This window comes from Schistocerca piceifrons, chromosome 1 (assembly GCF_021461385.2).
Source record: "Schistocerca piceifrons isolate TAMUIC-IGC-003096 chromosome 1, iqSchPice1.1, whole genome shotgun sequence".
NCBI classification, from domain to species: domain Eukaryota; kingdom Metazoa; phylum Arthropoda; class Insecta; order Orthoptera; family Acrididae; genus Schistocerca; species Schistocerca piceifrons.
In genome coordinates this window covers 706,563,004-706,582,029 of record NC_060138.1, presented here as the reverse complement: position 1 = coordinate 706,582,029, position 19,026 = coordinate 706,563,004, and the positions used below count along the sequence as shown (strand labels likewise).

Genomic DNA, 19,026 nt, shown 5'->3' with positions numbered 1-19,026 from the left:
AGGACGTGGTTATTTTGTACCAGGTCACTCGAAAAACACTCAAATTGCTACAGCTGCAGATAATGGAGTAACCTATTACAAGAGAGGATTTCAGATATTACCTATCTTTCATATTCACAATACTTTTTGTGGTAGAAATGGAGTGCTCACTCAAAGGATACGGTGTAGAGTCAGAGACAGTCTACTCAAAAGTGTGACAAGTAGCTCTACAACTGAGTGGAACTATGTAATTACTATTCCATATTAGAATATAAGTGAGAAAATGTTGGCAAAAATAGAACTTTCTGAAAGGAAAAAGTAAGTTAAGATTTTGGGTGAGAAGGGATACCACAGTCACAGAGGAAAAAAGAAAAGCTATAAAATGTTACAAAATGAATGAGATCACCATCTGTGGACTAGTAGTGCTGTTGGAAGATCAGGTTTTTAAACAGTGTGTATAGTTTTCAAACATTAAATTGTAACTGCCACAGTGACTGAGGATTATTCTAGCATTCTAATTATGAGTTGTCTACTTTAAAACAAAATGTATCAAACCTGTAGAAATTTAACACACTAAAGGAAAATAAAAATGGGAACAGAAGAATAAACTCAAATTTTATCTCAGTCCACACATCAATACCAACGACATCAAATTCTAGAAGTGGCTGAAGGAAAATTTTGGTAGTTGCCTCTAACAACTGTTTGTTTACATGGTATTACATATTTTTTTAGATGGATGAAGAATTTCTATCCCATGGGCATGTTCAAAAGGACAGACAAATTACAGATAAATCTCAGTTTTAATATGTGCATTTTGAAACTTTTAAAGGAGATAGTATTACATGTACAGAGACAAGCAAAATGCCTTCAGACTTCAAAAAGAATGTAATAATTCCAATTCTAAAGATGGCACGTGCTAATAGTTGTGAACATTGTGCTACCAAACCATTAGTTTAATAAGTAATGTTGCAAAATACTGACAACTATTTACAGAAGAGTGGAAAAACTGCTAGAAGCTGAGCTCAGGGAAGATTAGTCTGGGTTTCAGAGAAATGTAGGAACATGCAAGGCAATACAACCCTATGATGTATCCTGGAAGATAGGTTGAAGAAAGACAAATCTATGTTTATAAAATTTGTAAATTTTAGAGTAACCTTTTGACAATGTTCATTGGATTACACTCTTTGAAATTTTGAAGGCAGCAGGGATAAAATACAGGAAGCAAAAGGTTATTTACAAATTGTACAGATACCAGACTGTAGTTGTAAGAGTCACAGGACATAAAAGGGAAGCAATTTTTGTGAAGGGAGTGGAACAGGGTGAAACCCTGTCCCCGATGTTATTCAATCTGTAAACTGAGCAAGCTGTGAAGAAGACCAAGGACAAATTGAGAATGGGAATCAAAATCTGGGGAGAAGACATAAAAAGATTGAGACCTGATGGCGTCATTGTAGTTCTGGCAGAGACAGCAAAAAGACTTGGAAGAACAGTTGAACATGATGAATAGTGTCTTGGACAGAGATTATAAAAAGGACATCAACAAAAGTAAAACAAGGTAATGAAATATAGTCATATTAATTCTGATGTTGCTGAGAGAGCTAGATAAGTAAATGAGGCACTACAAGTTCAAATGGTTCAAATGGCTCTGAGCACTATGGGACTTATCTATGGTCATCAGTCCCACTACAAGCAGCAGAGGAATCTTGCTATTTGGGCAGTAAAGTGTTAAGAAATCTTATTGGAAGGAGCTCATCTTGAGTATAGCCTTCTATGGAAGTGAAACATGAACAATAAGTAGTACACATATGAAGAGAATAGAAGCTTTTGAAATGTTGTGCTGTAGAAGAATATGAAGATTAGATGGGTAGATTGAATAACAAATGGGGAGGAACTGAACTGAATTGAGGAAAAAGGGAAACTTATGGCACAGCATGGCTAAAATAAGGAATTGGTTGATACGACATGTCCTGTGGCATCAAGGAACTGTCAATTTGATAATGAAAGCAAGTGTTGGGGTAATAACTGCAGAGTGAGATCAAGGCTTGAATACAGTAAGCATCTTCAGATGGATGTAAGTTGTGATAGTTATGCCGAGAAAAAGAGGGTTGCACAGGATAGCTTAGCATGGAGAGCCGCATCAAATCAGCCCGCAGACTAAAGACGACGTTGACGCTGCCGCCGCCGCCGGAAACGACGACACAGAGCATTATTGCAAAGGGAAAAAACCATGGTATAACATTATAATCTAGGATGACCTTCAGTTATTACAAAATTTTAACTATAAGGAAAACAAATGACAGGAAATGATTTGGGAGTAATTTTTTTTCCTTTCAGTCATTTTATATACCTAGTGTGTCTATGATCTTGGAATTTTGGTGGTGTTTTTGTCTTTTAATGTTCAGAAGCCTTGATTACATTATTTCTGCTTTATTCAATGACAGATATCACTCTTCTCCCTGTATCTTTTCTACAGCAACACAATGATGTACAGAGCTAAGTAGCTAACTAAAACGCTCTGGCATGATTGAGCCAATGAGTGTTTTAAGTCTTATTATTTGGTGAGAATGCATTAATGGGACTGGCTGGTGGTGATACTTCTGAAATCCAAATTGTGGTTTGATAAGTTTGTTATTAACAACAACAGAGCACTTCTACCATTTGAGTACAGAGCCTCCACAAGTTGTTGGAAAAGAATGTCATTACTAATACTCGACAATCTCTGGCATATGCCATGTCATACTAACCACAGTAGAGCTCAAAAATATGATTTAAAACTCCCCACATCAAAGATGTCAAAAATACTACTAACCACAGCTTTCATTTTCAGAGAAACGATTTTCTTAACCTTAAAATTTGAAAGTAAAATATAGAAATTTATGGTACAACTTTATTATAAAAATGGGTGCATTTATAGAACTAATCCTGAGGTATTTGGTAATGATATAGGGAAAAGTAGTGGAAAGGGAGGGAGGGGGAGGGGGTAGGTGTAATAATTTTAGAGGGATAGCACAGCACACCTATAGTAAGGAGATTCAAATGGATGCACGTTGCAGTAATTACACAGAGACGAAGAGAAAGTAGTCTCTGGACTAAAGAACACAACAACACAAAATTAAAAGTGGATCACATTTCACTTTGATAAAATTACCTGGAGGCCACATTTTAGTAACTTGCTTCATTTAAAGAAAAATTATTGCGAAATCTGCACTTTTTAGAACTATTGAAATCACTTACTATGTACAAATCATCATTCATGGTTATTTCACCCTATGCCTGTTTGTTTAGTCCCTTGTTTACTATCTTTGTAATATTGCTAGGATTATTAATATCTGACATAATCACGACCATCTTAAACTTTTAGTCACTGTCACTTTTCTTAAACTATGTAGCACATTGCAGTCATTAGAAAAATTACTTATGGGCTAGCTATTACATTCCCTTCACAACTTTTTTCTCTTTAATATCATTTCTTACAAAACTCCAACAGAAATTGAAACATAATATGTGAAATTTCACTTTGAATTTCATCCCATGCACCCTCTTCTGACAGGTATTCAAAAAACTTTGTTCTTGTGTCATACCTCAGTCTCACTAGTTCCCTTGAGAAGCTATTATTAGTAATTATTGCATACAATAATTTATACACAACAGGGAAAATAAATATTTGAGTATTTTGAGAAGTTCACCTTTCAATCCCCACATCAGTCATTTTTTTTCTGATACAGAAAATGACTCATCTCAGGCAGTGCTTTGTATTTGTGAAAAATGTCAAGGTATTTTATGGCTTAAATTCCACACTAAACTCCAGGTTCCTTATAAATGACTAAGTAAGTTAGCTTTAAGGTTAGAGGAAGGCAAAAGCATACCACCTGCAATAATACTTCTTATGAAGCATGGCACTGTTCATACCGAATTTATAAGTAACACACTACTCTGAAGAGATCTGCATCAACACGCTCCTGAGCACAGGTTTCCAAAACATACATTACTCTAAATATATTAATATCGAAGTCATCTTTTCAAGCATATAGAATCATTCATTCCATATTGATTCTATGTTAGGAATATGCTAGTCTGGCACATTTATATTTAAGTTTTCCAGTTCTATAGTTACATAGTACTCAAATAGGAACAGACTGACTGTGTAATCTACGCAAACAATAAACAGAATTGTTTAATTTTTCAGATGTTGCACATTTAGAAGAAGTCAACTTACTTTATCTTTCAGCAAATCTTTATCCATTTCAGGAAAGTCTTTTGTTTACCTAGTTCTTCTACGTATCAGATACCTGCGTTCCAGATTTAACTTATAAAATAACAAGTGTTTGCATATTCACTTTTCCTTTGTTTCACACATGATTGATGATACTAAAATTGTTTCCAAATTATTTATTTTTTCCCACTTGTGAACTTTTCTTTGCCGCATTAGTACATTTCTTTGTGACAGTCATACTTTTCACTCTACCTTGTGCTTTCTTTTGCACACATGTTTACTTCTCATTTTTCTACAACATACTTCTTCCCATTTTCAAACGCCGAAAATAACACACTTTGTTTCCAAGTAGGTGCTGATTTTTGTTGGTCTGTGTTCCTCAACCTACTTCCAATTCAGTCTTTCCTATGGCAATGGAGATGAGAGTCCAATTATTCAAGTGCCTATTACTGGAAACAATATTACATGCAATAACCATTATAACAAAGTTGGCTGTTCATTAATGAATGTTCTATGATGAGTATCACAACTCACAACATATTTTCAAAGGCTTTGTTACTTAGTTCATATAGGGCAAACCAAGATATCCAAGTGGCGTTCATCACATGGACCACACTTAAATTATACACTGACAAATCAGTACAAAAGTGACCAGTACAGTTCAGATCTTTGAATCACTACATTCCCACTTCATTATCCACATCCTTCCTTTATTTCTAATATTCCTACATGAGAAATAATGATCAATTTGCCACTGAAATCGCCTCATGTAATGGCATATGTACACTGTAGAATAGTAAGTATTATTCAGTAGGCTAGAATAAAACTGTGTTAGCAAGATGTCCACACTGCAGTAGGTCCAGCAACAGCATATTCAAAACACTTATGAAGAGGAATATAATAAAAAAGGAAACCAAATATATAGTAAAAGCAGAGGCAAAGAAGCCATGAATGACTCCAGGAAAAATAAGGATAGGTGAGAGAAACATGTAAAGATACTGTAAGAAATAAGACAGTAGAAAAAACTGACAAGACACACAGTTATATTAAACATTATTTTAAAGAAGTAAAACAAATAGGTGCTAACTTACACTGTTCACAAGAACTTACAAGGTTCAAAAGAAAGGGCAGGCAGGTAGCAAGAGTACACTGAAGACTTGTACAATGGAGAGATATGTCCCACAGTATGACAGAAATAGAGGATAAAACTGATGTGGAAGAAATAACATGGTCCTGTAATATGGTGAGAGTTTAACAGAACACAAAAAAGATGTGAGGACAAACAAGTGAGCTACAGTATAAGATATACCAGAAGAATAGAAAGAAAGCTTGAAGTTGTACTGGCTGTGGAACATGAAAGTGGAGTAAGACATTCACAATTCTTACAAGTTGGGGCTAAAGTACAGTGATAGTGTGTAAGGCAAGCTTGAAGATTAACATTGCTGTGGTTCAATTTGGATACCAAGGAAGCAATACATGAAGTGAAATAAAACTCTATAAGAAGAATAAAAGTCCAAGGGGGACAGACATCGAGGCTAAGATCTGTAGACGACATTGTCCTTCTGGCTGGATGCAAGGAAAACATAAGACCTGTTGAAACAAATAAGTAACATACTGAGCATGGAATATGGCTTAAGAACAGTAAAGACAAGAGAGAGGAAGAGAAATGGAAACGAGGATAACAACTAGCTAAATATCAAAACTGAAAACAACACAGTAGTGGAAGTAGTGAAAGAAGTTTCCTAGTTAAAAAACAAGATCACGCCACATGCCCAAAGCAAAGGAAACATCAGAAAGCCCAAATCAAAGAAAACATCAGAAGTAGATTGGCACAGGTGAAATATTTTCTTCATTAAAGGAGTTCTGCTGTTATGGATATTGATATGCAACTGAAAAAGAATTTCCAGGCACATTATGTCTGTGGTACAGCACTGTCAGGAAGAGATACACAAATCACTGGAAATTGGGAGATGAAGAAGATGGAAGCATTTGAAACATGATGGGACACAAGAATATAAAACAAAAAATTAAGTGAACAGGTACATATAAAAAGTACTAAAAAGAACAGGTGAGGAAAGAAGTCTCTGAAAGACAGGTTAATGAGACATTTGATTAGGCATCCAAGAATAATTTATAAGGCCCCATAAAGAGCAGTAGGAGGGAAACATATTAGGGGTACACCAAAACCAGAATACACTAAGGATTATAAAATATGTTGCATGTAATGTAATAGGTATGCAAAGATGAAAAGAGGAACGCAAGATGCAGAAAGATGGAGGACAGCAAAAGGTGGTGAAGCACTGAACCAGTAGAAAGACTCACGGCTTAGGACATTATTCTGTAGCTCATTAGTGAATGAAAATAAGCATAATTCAGTTAATTTCATTATTTTAAATCACATATAGCTGTAATTAAGCACACTAATATGTAACTGAATTAAGGGACTTCATTAATTATATGGTGTTGATTTTCCAATTAAGGTTGTGATCAACTTGTGGTCCCAAATACCAGACAGCATTTATTTCCTGTGCTTCATTGTTTTGGTACAATTTCTATGAGCTATGGAATTCTATGAGAAGTACTGGATTGTTTGTACCAAATCTTGTCTAAATCTAATGAAAATACAAGATCCATTTTCCTTTAATCATCTGTTGACATTTTCATATATTTCACTTGCTGTCTTTTCAGTAATAAGACTAGTACTGTTTTTTATTCCTAAACTTCTGTTATGTACAATGAAAGTAGGAGACTGCTGACATATAACAAATAACAAAAGACCAAGACCAAAACACAGTGCTCTCCTGATTATTCATGAGCGGATTATTCACGTCACTCATCCCCCCCCCCCCCCCCACACACACACACAGTGAGTCAATGTGTCATTTCCATTATTTAAACAACTGGCACCTGACAACAGGGTACCGTTTCCATTGTTATCGGCCAACATGTTCTGTGTAAATCAGAAGCAAACTCAGATTTATGATGTTAACAGGTGTGTAAGTGGCAATGATTCAAGTTAAAAGAAATTTGTAGAAGAGAAGATGGAGAAACAAAAGAAATGTGTTGACATTAAAACAAAAACTCGAGTTAATTGAAAAATTGGAAAAGGAAACTGCTACAAAACTAAGTGCTGATTATGGTACTGTAATGCAGACTACTTGGGACATTAAAAAGTACAAGCAGCAAATACAGGATTTTGTCAGGAGATGTGATCCTAGTTCTGGACCATTTACATGAAAAAGCATGAAGAGAGATAAATTTGATGAATTAGATACTGCTCTTTTGCAATATTTTAGCCAAAAATGAGCTGAAGGTGTCATTGTTTCTGGTGTGATGTTTGCCACTAGAGCTAAATTTTTTCATGAATCTCTAGGGTTAAACTTACAGTGCAAGGGGAGCAACTTAGTTCAAATGTTACGACAGCCAATTCCTTCTGGAAAGAGTTCCAACTATTTGAGGAAGAAGGAAATTTCACACCAAACCAAATTTATAATGCACACAAAAGTGGTCTGTTTGTCTACCAACAAGAACCCTTGCTTTCAAGAGCCAAGTTTGTGCTCCTGGATATAAGTTGTCTAAGAAATGCATTACAATTTTGTGCACTGCTAATGCTTCTGGGAACCTCAAACTGAAACTACTAGTGATTGGAAATTGAAAAAAACCTTGAGCATTCAAGGAAATTGTGGCTAAGGCTCTCCCTGTGCATTATTACAACACAAAAGAGCATTGATAGATAGTGAAATTTTCAGAAACTGGTTCAACACACTTTTGTATTGCAAGTATGTCAATTTCTAGAAGATAAAAGTTTGCCACAGAAGGCTGTTCCATTGCTTGATAATACCTCTTCACATCCCAACAAGAGGACTGTTATATCTGATGGTCTAATCATAACTAAGTTTTTACCTCCTAACATGACTGGCATCATACAGACACTGGACCAAGGCATAATTCCATTGGTAAAACAGTGCTACCAAGCTGGTCTACTGAGAATCCTAGCTGATGAGGATAATTTGGTAGCATTCTGGACAAAGCTGACAATTTTAAATGCCATGCACAAGATTTCTGATGCCTGGCAGGAAGTCAAGCCACATACATCAGTTCGACAATGGAGGAAAGTTCTTCCATATATAGAAGAAAGTGATTTTCAGGGTTTCAGTGATTAAGAAATAACAACACAAATCATGAATCCTACAATAGGTTAAAATGGTTTTCAAGATACTGATGAGGAAAAATTAAACGAGAAGCTGAAGACTGACAGATGTGATGCCAGCTTCACATACATGAGTGACACCGAAATTGTGTCTGCTGCTTTACAATGAAACAATGAAGAGGACATTAATGTAACAATGGAGATGAAGACAGTGATGTCTTCAGCCACTGTACTCCACTGCAACATGTTGATACTCTTCTAGATTATATGGGCCAGGGAAGGTTTCAGAACAATGACACTACTGTCGCAGAATAAATTCAAAATGCCAAGTGAAAAAATGTCAAGTCTTCTCACAAGCAGACCAACATCACAGACTATTTTAAGAAATTAACAGGCCTAAAATACCTATGCACAGAACTTGGATAAACTTTTGGACAAAGATTACACATCTAAAAATATCTCAATTATTCATGTTTTTCTATCATTACCCCAAATAATTGTGAGTACACAATACATCCTGCAGCACACCATAAATGCATCAAATTCAAAGTGCCTACAGCTATTTGATTGACATGGAACTAATACATACTTCTTTCTGTCACACAGGTAACATAAAAGCCATGAAACAGCTGTGCCCACTATTTGTGCAATATAACTGACAAAGCATATTATATTTGTTTTCATTATTTTGAATACTGTGTAGTCACAAAAATCCCAGAATCCTTCTGTTTGACTTGTTCATTTTGTCTTCACCTTTTGGTTCAATGACAGTTAATGAAGGTGTATTTTTATTTCTGCATGTAAGAGTTACAAGAGGTACATTTGAACATAAAAACAGTACTTGTCACTAGCACGCATTTCAGATATTTGATCACTGGTTTGTCTAAATGCCAGTATAACTGTTGCTATTGCCTTCTTGAATCATTTCTTCTAAATTTTGCTTGTATAGTGGACCTTCTACATGTATACTATTCATGTTTTCATGTATTCCATTACTGTTTGATTTAGACGTATGAGGATTTAGTTATGTAACTCCAAAATTGATTACATAATGTAAATAGGAACAGCACCAAAAGAGACAGCTTAGTGGAACATTCCAAATAAATTTTATTTAACTATCTCTATTGAAATATCATCTTTCAAAAAATGGACACTTCAGATAGGAATATCAACAATGCATGAAAAGATAGCTTGCCAGTTACCGTGAAGGAGACATGTTAACTTGCAGACAGGCACAATTAAAAGACACTTGCATAAAGCTTTTGGCCACAGCCTTCATCACCAAAAGAGAATCACACATCATTCATACACGCAAGCAAGCACACCTCATGCACACGACTGCCAACTCCAACATCTCAGGCCCAACATGCTGGAGTCAGCAGTCGTGTGCATGAGGTGTGCTTCCTTGCTTGTATGAATGATGTGCGACACTCTTTTGCTGATGAAAGCTGTGGCTAAAAGCTTTATGTAAGTGTCTTAATTGTGTCTGTCTGCAAGTTCACGTGTCCCCTTATCTTCTCCTACATTGTTGAACTATCATCTTTTCTATTCTTTTCAATTAACTTTTCTTTCCTTGTATCCCAAACATGTTTGTGTGTCTCATCTGGCATTACTTCTGCCATGTACTTACTGTCAGTGTCATCTATCTGTGTTTTTGCTTTGTCTCTTAAACTACAAAAAATTATAAAAAAATTTTCAGTTGGTTCTACGAGATTTTTTCTGTTATTACTTAAAAATTTCTGGTATGTTAACTGCTAAAATACGGTGCCTAAAATATGGTGTCCATCCAACATAAGAGCATTTTTCTTCTTCTCATTCTTACTGTTTTCTGTTGCTTCTCCTATCACATTTTCATTGCATCTTCCCACATTCCCTTAAAGATATTCTCACGTAGTTTTGTTTTATTTGATATTAAGAGGATAGACTGCTACTCACCACATAGTGGAGATCCTGAGCCACAGACAGCAATTAAAAAAGACTGCTAAACAAGTAAGCTTTTGGACAAAAGGCATTCTGAAACAATCCCCCCCCCCCCCCCCCCACACACACACACAAAATTTTCTCTGGTCATCGAGGATTTTCCATTGTTTTTTTAATTTGCCATACAGTAGCCAATTTTCTCACTTTGTATCTGCAACTGTCTGCCTTTCAATTTTAGTTCAATTTCATCTCTACAAGGTGTATTTTGATCCATTTTCTTCTCCAAATAGAACTAAGAAAAGCATGTTATTCTCAGCATTTTCCAATACCTACCAGTTTGTGAGTTTTTGCCATTTACAGTGTGATACCAAAATTTTCCCAGTGAAGCAGTTTTTCAGATGTTGTCCTACTTTTGCATTAAAATCCTCTATCATTTTGCAGCAGGATATGCTGTCATTTATCAGTTTTTGTACATCTTAATAGAGAACGTTTACCATGTCAATAGAATGAGAGCATTTTTGTGCATGAACTAGAATGAATTTCATGGGGTATTTTAAAACAGCCTTGCTGCTTATGCCTGAGACTACTTCAGTTTCAGTAATATTTGTTTTAATTGTATTATTTACAGTATAATCATCACATTAAGTTCCTTCCTGATCTGTACCTTTATATTAAATGTGGTGTTGTTGTTTTTGTTGTGGTCTTCAGTCCAGAGACGGGTTTGATGCAGCTCTCCATGCTAGTCTAACCTGTGCAAGCTTCTTCATCTCCCAGTACCTACTGCAACCTACATCCTTCTGAATCTGCTTAGTGTATTCATCTCTTGGTCTCCCTCTATGATTTTTATGCTCCACGCTGCCCTCCAATACTAAATTGGTGATCCCTTTATGTCTCAGAACATGTCCTACCAACCGATCCCTTCTTCTAGTCAAGGTGTGCTACAAATTTCTCTTCTCCCTAATTCTATTCAATACCTCCTCATTAGTTATGTGATCTGCCCATCTAATCTTCAGCATTCTTCTGTAGTGCCACATTTCAAAAGCTACATTCTCTTCTTGTCCAAACTATTTATTGTTCATGTTTCACTTCCATACATGGCCACACTCCATACAAATACTTTCAGAAACGACTTCCTGACACTTAAATCTATACTCGATGTTAAATTTCTCTTCTTCAGAAACGCTTTCCTTGCCATTGCCAGTCTACATTTTATATCCTCTATACTTTAACCATCATCAGTTATTTTGCTCTCCAAATAGCAAAACTCATTTACTACTTTAAGCATCTCATTTCCTAATCTAGTACCCCCAGCATCACCCGATTTAGTTTGACTACATTCCATTATCCTCATTTTGCTTTTGTTGATGTTCATCATATATATAAGACGCTGTCTATTCTGCTCAGCTGCTCTTCCAGGTCCTTTGCTGTCTCTGACAGAATTACGATGTCATCTGCGAACCTCAAAGTTTTTATTTCTTCTCCATGGTTTTTAATTCTACTCCAAATTTTTCCTTTGTTTCCTTTACTGCTTGCTCAATATAGACTGAATAACAACGGGGATAGGCTACAACCCTGTTTCACTCCCTTTCCAACCACTGCTTCCCTTTCATGCCCCTCGACTCTTGTAACTGCCATCTGGTTTCTGTACAAATTGTAAATAGCCTTTCGCTCCCTGTATTTTACCCCTGCGACCTGCCCTGCCCCTGCCACCTACGTATTAAACCTATGTCCAAATTTTAATTCTATTTGCTCTTTCAAATCGTTTTACATTTCTGATACTCCTAAATATATCCTATTTCATCTCCATCCTCTTCCAACTCCACTAACCTATCTTAAGTCTGCACAACACTGCATGTTATTGTCATTAAAAAAGTTCATAGTAGCTGTTGCGTTTCTAAGGATCATGTTGTTGTTTTTTCAGCCATACTCTGTGTACCAGGGTGAGGATGCGCAAACAGCTGCATGTGCCAAGTTCCCTTGATCCACTACTCCCAATATTCTTTGACCCAGGCTGGAATCTTACTATTACTATTATTACTGTTAATTATTATTACTATTATTATTATTATTTACCATTATTGATGCTGCAATTTAATGCTGCAATCTAATTCAATCAGTTCTTATTAATATGCTGATACTTATGTTTTTAAGACGCATTACTGCATATTCACTTCTTTAATTATTTTGTGAGCAAACAGGTAACGATCTACAGTCTAAAATCTACTACATTTGCTTTTTAATTAATTTCCCACCATCATTGTTAGCTTATAAGCCATTATTGTTTCCATGTATTCCCTGTTTTTTCTTTTTTTCCATTTTCCTAGTTAGATGATGTTCCTGTTTCTCATTTTCTATCAGTTATTTTGCTCCCCAAATCTTTTACTCCCTGTGGCCCCTGTATTATAATGTGCGTAAGTCACCACAGCAAAATAAGTCAATGTTTCATTACACAAAATTATTTTACAAATTACTTAAAGTTATTTCTTGCCAAGCACTGATAACAAAATTAGAACACTGTCAACATGAAATCCAGTTTTAATAATGGAATAATTTACTGATAATATTATGCCAGGCAGGTTAAACTACACACACTGGCCAACAGTAAAACGTTAAAATTGTTATACATGAGAAAGAAAAATGTGTAGCAGATGTATTCTGTTAACTAACTTCACAGGAAAAGAAAAAAAATAGTGAAATTAGTTACAAATAGATCTGTATCTGCACCTATACTACTCTGGAAGCCACCTTTTGGTGTGTGGTGAAGGAGGAGTAGGGGTGGAGGTGTACTGTGTGTACTATCACCATTTCCTATCTTTCCTGTAACACTTTTGATTGGTAGATGGGGAGGAACAACTATTTGTAAGTGTGAGGTCTAATTCCACAGATTTATTATTGTGCAATCAATTGCAGCAACCAGTAACTAGTAATTTTATCAGATTTATTTTAGTGTCCTAATAACAGCTTTAGGTGTTTTTACACCCACCTATGGAAGGTGTCACTGGGTTATTACATGAAATAGTAGATATAATATTTGTTCTTAACAGTCACTTTTTCTTCTCCCTCTTCATTAGTGTGACTATCAAAATATGAGCAGAATGCACTACAAACAATGCTCATTTCTCTTTTATATATGTATAAGACACGAAAACTTTGTTTATGAGGCAATGTGATTACAAAATTTTATTAGATGTCATCATCACATATTATATGGAAGTAGAATAATAACTTTCAAAAAGTACACAAATTACTTAACAGGATCCTGGAGTTCATCAGGGCTTTTAGGCCTCCTCGACCTTAAATTGGCCTCACAGTAAGGTACTTCCTTTTTTTTTCTTTTTTCGTATCTGTCATTTCTAGGTTACTAAATTGATTACAACATCATCTAAGTGTATAAGGTCTGTGTCTGTATCTAAATAAAAGGCTGCTTGATTGCCATACACATTTTTATTTTTGAAACATCTTCATTGTACTACAATACATATTTTGTTCCTTACTGCATATGTATGTAATAGCTCTGTGGTTAATTACGATAGCTATATGATTAAATTGTCTGTATGTTTATGCATTACAGCCTTTGGTATTAATTCCCTAATCATTAAGGTAAAAGTCACTTTTGGTGCACCACTTACTCTAGGTTTTTAGGTTTTGATGGTTTTTGGTTCCACTTAGAACTTTGTACGGTACTTCCTTCACGTATGTGCCATCATGGGCCTACATACTGGTGGCCTGCACAGTCCAGGAAGTTCTACTCTTGATTTCTGTGTGCACTTTTCACTACATACACTTCACATCTTCACAAGTGTTTATTTTTGAATTTATGTTTATTGTCTGTACCTGCTAGTACCTTTTATTCGTATGGTGTGATGGCTATATGCAGTTTGCATGCACGCGTGTGTTTGTGGATTTTTTGGGGGGGGGGGGGCAGAGTGGGAGGAGGAAGGTACTTTTATGGCACTCATACTGGCTGTCATCACATTCTACAAATTTTTAGTCCCTGCAATAAGCTTTGGCCTATCTCAGTAGGAGATTTTCTGACATTTCGACTTCAATACCTAAAACAGCAAAATCTACAAACAGAGCCCTGCATTTTCCAACATTATTCAGCAGATAATTTATATATATCATGAATTTTAAATGTTATATAACAATCACTTGAGGTACATCAAAAGTTACTCTCTCTCATCTTAAAGGTAATGTGATGACACAATATATGTAATACATTATATTTATCATTTAAAGTCACTCAAATTAAAACTGTTATCATGCTCCTACTTCAAGAAATTTGGAGACATTGGATAGGATTCATAAATGTTAATATATGTTTCACAAAAAACACACATACATCACCAAATATGAAAAAAGGTTGACATCAAAATGTAGTAAACATTCAATAAAACCAGGAACTACATAGCAAAGGAAGAGGCCCAGAAGAAAGAACTACACTAGTGCAAAGCAAGGGTAATACAAGAATTAAGAAATTTGTTACAGAAGGAAAAAAATAAACCATACCCCAACTCGAGTTCAGTTGCAAAAGAAAACTCCCACAAATGGCCCATGACTGGTGCATCAGCCCTGGCAACCAATGAAAAGAGTCACAGCCATTTTATACGTAAGACAGAAACAGCGTAGTTATTAATAGAAGCCAATATATTCAGCATAGCAAGAAAAAAAATCAAATGTTTTGGAGAACTGCAAATAAGAAGAAAGGATTATTTGCAGAAATAAGAAAGAATTGAAATTATTGGGTTGTATATACTATTTCTGAAAATACACAAACAGATAAAATAAAAATACTAGAAAAAGATACAAACATTACACATGCACATTTTAAAACAAATACAAAGCTTCAAAGAAAAGGGCTACGAAGAGGCCACACCAAGCTCCTCAGGAGAGTGGTACAGAATGGAATTAATGTTAAAAGAAGAGAGTAGCTACAGCACATAAACCTGAAAAATAAACCAAAACCAGAGGTATGCATTTTTCACAAGTCATAATTGTATTAGCACAAAACAATGTATAAAATCCTCAGCCAGTTTTTAAAAACAAATAAAATGCTACTGCATGAACTGAAACTTTCTGTGCTAGTTATACTGGTACCACATGCAATATTCTGGTACCTCTTGCGCAGTATTTGGCACAGGATCAACAAAATTCACAGCACAAGTAAGTGTATATAACTTTTTTCTGCTAGTATTAACAACTAAGTTAAATTTTTGGCTATGTAATGTACATTGCTGAGGCTTTTATACTGAAAACTTGCAAGATTTACCCAAACAGAAAATTGAACCTCAAAAACAAATCACCCCTACAGAATGGTCTGCTGGAGTTGTGTTTTACCAGTTGTTCGCTGCAACTGCTGCTGCCTCCTCGACCACAACGTATTCCCACAGGTGCGACATGATAGCTGCATCTGCCCTGCAAGAACCCATCACACTCCTTTCACATGTTGCACCATCAGGTTTCTGTAAACCACACTAATGACTCCACATTACTCCCACTGAGGGACATAACCTAAAAATAACAGAGTATTGTTATCCACTTCAACTCTTCAACTGGATTCTCTGGTGACCACATATTGGTGAATCTGCAGTATACAAATTATATATAGTCATGTAACAGTCAACTGTAAAGTCTTCTTCAGAGTTGACTCAGCATGTATGAAGAGGCTCAGCAAGCTCTTATGTGGAATAGTAGAGAATGGAATACAGTAAATCTAACAAGCTATCTCAGTAAATGTCTTTACATGCCTGCCACTATAAGGAATGCACACAGACATATTTCAAATGAATAATGTTAGCAGGCAGGAGCCATTATGCATCCTCATTATACATACTCAGTCATTAACAAAGACAACTGAAACTTCAGGCATTGTGAAATTTCTTTTCTATGTCTCACTCGATATCCTCCACTGTTATAAAATGGGTGTTCACAGTTTTGGAGACAATTCTAGTGAAGTCATTTAAAACTGAATTCTGCAGTGAACAAATCAAGAAATATTACTTTTCTGGTGTGACAGCATACTGTATGTTAAAATTGTGTGCAATATCAGAAACAAAATGCACCATTAATTCAAGTTAATGTAAACTTTAAACATAGGAGTACTTCAACGAGGGAACAGCACACTCCTGTTTCACTTCATACAACACTGCACTAACAGTAACTTTATTTTAAAGTGAAATACATGCTAAGATTATACTGCATGACACATATTTACATATATTTAACTAACAACATTTAAACAGGAAGAAAGGTCTAACATCTGACCCACAACACCAACTTTCTCCTTTTCTATACCATCAACAATTATTCATATAAGGAAACATAAAAAAGCATAGGCTGCTTGTAATATGAGAAAGTAACCAAAATGGAGTATTAGATTTCTACGATCAGTATTGAAATTGGACAGTCTTATATAAAGAGTGTGTGTGTGTGTGTGTGTGTGTGTGTGGGGGCGGGGGGGGGGGGGGGGGGGGCACGCACGCACGAACGCACGCACGCACTGCGCATCATCATAAAAGTTATGAATAACAGAAAGGAAGCATTAAAGCAATGGCAACAAGATCAGCCGACAGTCATTTGATCGGTGTGGAGCAGTGAGGAAAAAAAGGAGTTTGATTATGCTGAAGTTGTCAGACCTATGGTTCTTTTCAATAAGGAAAAATCACATCATGGAGACAACCACCCTTCACTGCTGTACCAGTATAGACTGTTCATCCTTATGTGGATAACTATACACTAAAATTGTGAACATATAACACCATGGACCTCCTCAGGATCACCATGTGGTAAGACGTGCTTGGGTGACCACACAAGGCCATAAAAAAAAAGAGAGAGTTAAGTAATGATTAATAAGCAATTAATCACATGACAGATTCAGCATCCTTTGGTAGCTAAGCTAATCCACTGGAGTACCTATAATTTCCCTATCAATTTTATTTGAAGTTACTTGAAAATTCAGTCACAATTTAAACCACTAATAAAATTTCCATGAGAAAAGCGTCTTCATGATAATGCTTCCTAATATACTAAGTACCCAAAAATCTAGAAGAAAGTTTTGGCTGTTGTCATTTTGAGAGGAGTTAATAATTTATGCAAAATGATGGAAACTTTTCAAAACTACTTAAGTTTTAAACATTCGTTCTTCCTCCTTGTAGTGGCCTAGAGAAACAGCAGGATCTGCCTTCCCAATGGTTGGAATTGAGCCAGAAAAGGAAACCTCTGTCGGCAAATTGATGTTATCAGCTCTCTGTCTCAGCAGGTATGCTTCAGCTCTTGCCCTCTCATGCAGTTGACAATGGCTCTATTCTTTGAAGTCAAAAGCTTTCAGGAGTATGGTGTCAACTAAGCCATAAAAGGTCTGGCCATCACCATGTCCTGCCTGTTCAGTTTGAACTTTGCGGCAGACAAGCAGCTGCAGCTTTGTCGCCATCAGAGACATGCCTTACTACAGACATTTATTACTTTCCAACAGTAATGTCATCCGCATAAAAATACCATTTCATTTGCTCAGCAAGCTCAAGTGTCTTGTGCTATGACTACAAACCAATGGTGCCAGCTGTCTGCTAAGATTCACAGGAATCCCTTCTTTGTCATCTTTATCTGCTCTTCTGGTTCAGTTCTCTCTTTCAGACTTGATCGTAGCTCTGTGTATCTAACTGTGGTATCAATATGATCGTAGCTCTGGGTATCTAACTGTGGTATCAATATGTGCACTCTGTCATCGTCTATCATTGCATGATGACAGTGATGGCTGCCCATGACTAAGCATTCTAATATCAGAATATATCAATATTTTTGTTATGCCTTATTTCATTTTTACAATGGAAAGTCTAGATAGGAATATCAACAATATTGTGAGCTTGTGCTGCTCCAAGGCAAAAAGTACTCTAGTGAGTACCTGAAGGGCTTGTGATAAAAACTGGGGCCTAAGCCCCAAAACTTTGCACTAGATATACACCACAGTGGTTAGACCTAGGATTTCCTAAGGGGCCATAGTGTGGTGGAAGAAGGTAGAACTGCAGGTTGCAGCTAAGGGGCTTGCTAAGGTGCAGAGACTGGCCTGCTTAGCCATAACAGGCGGAATTAGCAGCACACCAACTGCTGGACTGGAAGCCATGCTAGACATGCCTCCACTACACCTTTGCATCAAGATGGAGGCAGCAGCTGGGGCATACAACATACTTAAAACTGGAAAGAACTGGATTTCATCAGGATATCCAGACACACACACTAATATAGTGAGTGAGGTAAACATGGTAATGGCTGAGGAAATGCTTGCTGACTATATAATAACTCCCAACTGCTTCAACAAGCCTTACAAAATAATAATTGGAAGCAGTGAGCAGTGGGAAGAAACAGTTCAACACCATACGGGGGACATTGTTTGGTTCACCGATCGGTCAAAATCAGACCAAGGCATTGAGGCAGGGGTATACGGAGCTCAGCCAAGACTGGAGGGCATCATCTCTCTAGGAAAACTGGACTCTTTTCCAAGCTGAAATTACTGCAATCAAGGCATGTGTGGAGGGGAATATGCATAGGTGCTACAATGACCGTAGCATCTACATCTATTCAGACAGCCAGGCAGCCCTGAAATCATTGGCAGCTCCTGCAACAAGATCTAAGATTGTTGCAGAATGCCACAGGGCTCTGGTGGAGCTACGGGGAAGCAATAGGGTACACCTTGTGTGGGTCCCTGGACACTCAGAGATCTGTGGCAATGAACACTGGACCTGACGGGATACCAATTCGATTCTACACGGAG

The 19,026-nt window shown here is 36.5% G+C and overlaps 1 protein-coding gene across 5 annotated transcripts in view; it reads right to left on the bottom strand.

Annotated features, from left to right (window-relative positions):
- Nucleotides 1-19,026, bottom strand: part of LOC124710616 (carnitine O-palmitoyltransferase 1, liver isoform) — a 267,710-nt gene that overhangs the window by 26,940 nt on the left and 221,744 nt on the right. For 3 of the 5 annotated variants that reach the window (XM_047240940.1, XM_047240941.1, XM_047240939.1), the window contains one exon: nucleotides 15,600-15,677. The exons of 1 other annotated variant lie outside the window; for it this stretch is intronic. In XM_047240940.1, the coding sequence (XP_047096896.1) occupies nucleotides 15,600-15,677 (78 nt within the window). Of the gene's footprint in view, nucleotides 1-14,771; nucleotides 14,835-15,599; nucleotides 15,678-19,026 lie in introns of all 5 variants that reach the window. One more of the 5 variants, XM_047240942.1, reaches the window with a different exon arrangement.